This window comes from Eimeria acervulina, genomic scaffold (assembly GCF_000499425.1).
Source record: "Eimeria acervulina Houghton genomic scaffold, Eah_scaff438, whole genome shotgun sequence".
In the NCBI taxonomy this organism is placed as follows: domain Eukaryota; phylum Apicomplexa; class Conoidasida; order Eucoccidiorida; family Eimeriidae; genus Eimeria; species Eimeria acervulina.
The window spans coordinates 4,672-7,610 of record NW_013549807.1 but is presented as its reverse complement, the minus strand read 5'-3'; the positions used below and the strand labels follow the sequence as shown (position 1 = coordinate 7,610).

The 2,939-nt window shown below is 54.8% G+C and overlaps 2 protein-coding genes across 2 annotated transcripts; one reads left to right on the top strand and one right to left on the bottom strand.

Moving 5' to 3' along the window:
- Positions 1 to 24: 24 nt before the first annotated feature.
- EAH_00038560 (Ribosomal protein S14, related) lies at positions 25 to 538 on the top strand (the record flags this gene model as incomplete). The annotated part of the gene is made up of 2 exons (XM_013395453.1): positions 25 to 197; positions 433 to 538. 2 exons carry the CDS (start codon positions 25 to 27, stop codon positions 536 to 538), a joined length of 279 nt encoding a protein of 92 aa, XP_013250907.1.
- An 894-nt stretch (positions 539 to 1,432) lies between these two features.
- EAH_00038550 (hypothetical protein, conserved) lies at positions 1,433 to 2,768 on the bottom strand (the record flags this gene model as incomplete). The annotated part of the gene is made up of 6 exons (XM_013395452.1): positions 1,433 to 1,503; positions 1,742 to 1,847; positions 2,030 to 2,099; positions 2,200 to 2,283; positions 2,469 to 2,635; positions 2,718 to 2,768. The coding sequence occupies 6 exons, from the start codon at positions 2,766 to 2,768 to the stop codon at positions 1,433 to 1,435; spliced, it is 549 nt and encodes a 182-aa protein (XP_013250906.1).
- Positions 2,769 to 2,939: the final 171 nt, after the last annotated feature.

Below are 2,939 nucleotides of genomic sequence, written 5' to 3'. Positions count from 1 at the left end.
ACCCTAGTAAGGGTGACAGGGGGCATGAAGGTAAAGGCTGACAGAGACGAGTCTTCTCCTTATGCTGCAATGATGGCTGCTGCTGATGTAGCAGCACGCTGCAAGGAGTTGGGTATTACTGCTGTTCACGTCAGAGTGAGAGCAACAGGAGGAACCAAGAGCAAGACGCCAGGACCCGGCGCTCAGTCCGCACTCAGGTAAACACATCTGCTGCTGCTGCTGCTGTTCTTGTTGTTGTTGCTGCTGCTGTTGTCGGTCTTGTGGTTGCTGCTGCTGTTGTCAGTGTGGTTGCTGTTGCTGATGTTGTCGGTGTCGTGCTGTTGCTGCTGCTGCTATCTTTTCTGCTGCTGCCATCCCTGCTGCGTCTATTGCGTCCATTGCTTCTCGTCCCTCCTGCTGCTACTGCTTCTATTGCTGCTGCTGCTGCTGCAGGGCTTTGGCTCGTTCGGGCTTGCGCATCGGCCGCATTGAAGATGTCACCCCAATCCCCACCGACAGCACCCGCAGAAAGTCAGGAAGAAGAGGGCGCAGGCTGTGAGCTGCTGCAGCAGCAGCAGCGGCTGCAGCAGCAGATGCTGCAGCATCCCTGCTGCAACAGCTACAACCCTCAAACCACTCGTCGCAGCAGCAGCAGCAGCTTCTCTGCGTCGCCTGCTGCTCTTTTTACACCGCAGCAAACCCCTATGTTATTAATACCCGTTTAAATACCCCCAACGCCCAGAGCAGCAGTCTGCTGCTGCTGCACCTCCAGCAGCAGCAGTCTGCTGCTGCTGCACCTCCAGCAGCAGCAGAAGCGCTGCTGCGCTGAGGTGTCTTGGGGTTTGGGCGCAGCATAGACACGAAGTAATTGGGGCTTGCATGCACCAAGAAACAAATCAAGCAGCACGTGGTGTACGTGCAGCAGCAACACGGCGAAGCAAAACTAAGAACTCGGCCTGTCTGAGGGTTTGTTGCTCCCAGTTGCTTCATTAAATGCTGCTGCAGCAGCGTTGCAGCACTTTATTATTGTGCATTTAGGGTCAGCAGCAGCAGCACTCGTAGAAGGTCGTAAAGGGTTTAGGGTTTAGGGTTTGCCAGCAGAGATATTCGCTAGGCCTTCCCCATACAGTAAAGCTGCCGCAGCAGTACTTAGCAAGCTAGCTAGCTAGCCAAAGAGGCCCTATATACCCACACGCTAGCTAGCTAGCCAAGAGTCCCTACATAGCCACATAGCTGTAGCTAGCTAGCCAGCCGAGGTCCTGTATACCCACAAGTTAGCTAGCCAAGGGGCCCTGGATAGTCATATTATGCAGCTAGCTGCCCCTGGGGCGAGATAGCCGACGCCAAAACGAAAAAAGTGTATGGCCTTCTACATCGGTTGCATGCGTTTGTTGCTTCGTGCGCTTGCTCCGGCAGCAGCAGCTGCTGCTGCTGCTCTAGCTGCTGCTGCTGCTTACATTCTCCGTTGTCTCGCGAGTAGCTGTTGAACAGCTTTAGAGGGGCTTGACGCCGGCAGTGTCCCCACTGCAGAGGCACACAAACAAACGCTTAGAGCAGCACATGGCTAGCTAGCTAGCTAGCAAGCTAGGCTGATAGATAAACACAAAGATAGATAGCTGTCTGCAGTCGCTGCCCTAGAGAGAAGCACAAAGACAAGCCAGGCTGCCCAGCGCTAGCTTTACAACTGCTAGCGCTACGGGGTACAGCAGTGTGCGCCTGATGGTAGCTAGCCAGCTAGCCAGCTAGCTAGCTAGCTGCTCACAGTGAGAGACAAAGAAGCGGCGCATCTGCGCCACTGCCGAAGCGGAAACCGCCGGCGGTCTGTACACCGCAACGAGCAGCAGGTCCTCGCCCATGCGCGATGAACCCTAAGGAAACAGCAAACCCTAAACCCTAAACCCTAATTCCCCTTCGTGCGGCGCCCTCGCAAGCCCAAGGCCGCTGCAGCTGCGGTCTGGTGCAGCACACGCGAAGCCGAGACAAGCAGCACTGCCTTGTCGGGCTCTCCGCCGCAGTAGGGTTTAGGGTTTAGGGTTTAGGGTTTTCTAACCTTTAAGACTGCGAGGCCCTCCGTGTCTTCCCCAGTGCCGCGACGGCAAATGATAAGGGGAGGCGCAAACCTGAGGGGTCAGACCAACCCTAAACCCTAAACCCTCAACGGTACGACCTAAACCCTAAACCCTAAACCCTAAACCCTAAACCCTAAACCGTACGCCTTACCTTGTTACTGGGTATGTGTGACCCAAGAAAGAAATGCCGTTTGCTATGGTCTTCTCCCGCGAGTCATAAGCGCGAGCCAACGCCCTGAACAAAGGCAAACAAGGGTTTAGGGTTTAGGGTTTAGGGTTTAGAGTTTGTCCTAACGATTCATAGAGGAAAACCCTCTATGAATGAAGGCTCAGCAGATACAGCTGTAGAATCACAGGGAGCCCCCCCCCTCCAGCCCAGCGCTTAGGGTTTAGGGTTTAGGGTTTAGGGTTTGGGGTTACAAAAAGTCCGCTGGCTCCGTAAAGGTCGCTGCAACAGAGAAGCCGCCGCCAGTAAATACAGCAGCAAGGCTCCACTCTTTGTGCTGCTGCAGCAGACGCCGTGCAGTTTGTGGGGTCAGGGAGACAGGAGGTAAATGCAGGTGAGGAGGCTGCCGAGGCTCCTCGCCCTGTACGCATAAACCGTAAACACTAAACCCTAAACCCTAAACCCTAGACGCTAAAACTTGAACGAGGACACAGAATACTTACAGAAGAAACTTGTGGGTGCAAAGGCAAAAGCACAGAGCTAAACGAAGCCATAGCAGCAGGGCGCAGCAGCAGCAGCAGCAGCAGCTGCTGCTGCTGCTGCTTTGCAGCAGTTCAGGATCCCCCTCTCGTTGAGATAAGTGCTGCTGCTGAGGCTGTGCAGCACTTGTTACAGCTGCTGCCGCTCCTCCCGTCCCTGCAACAGCAAAAACGCATGCAGCTAAT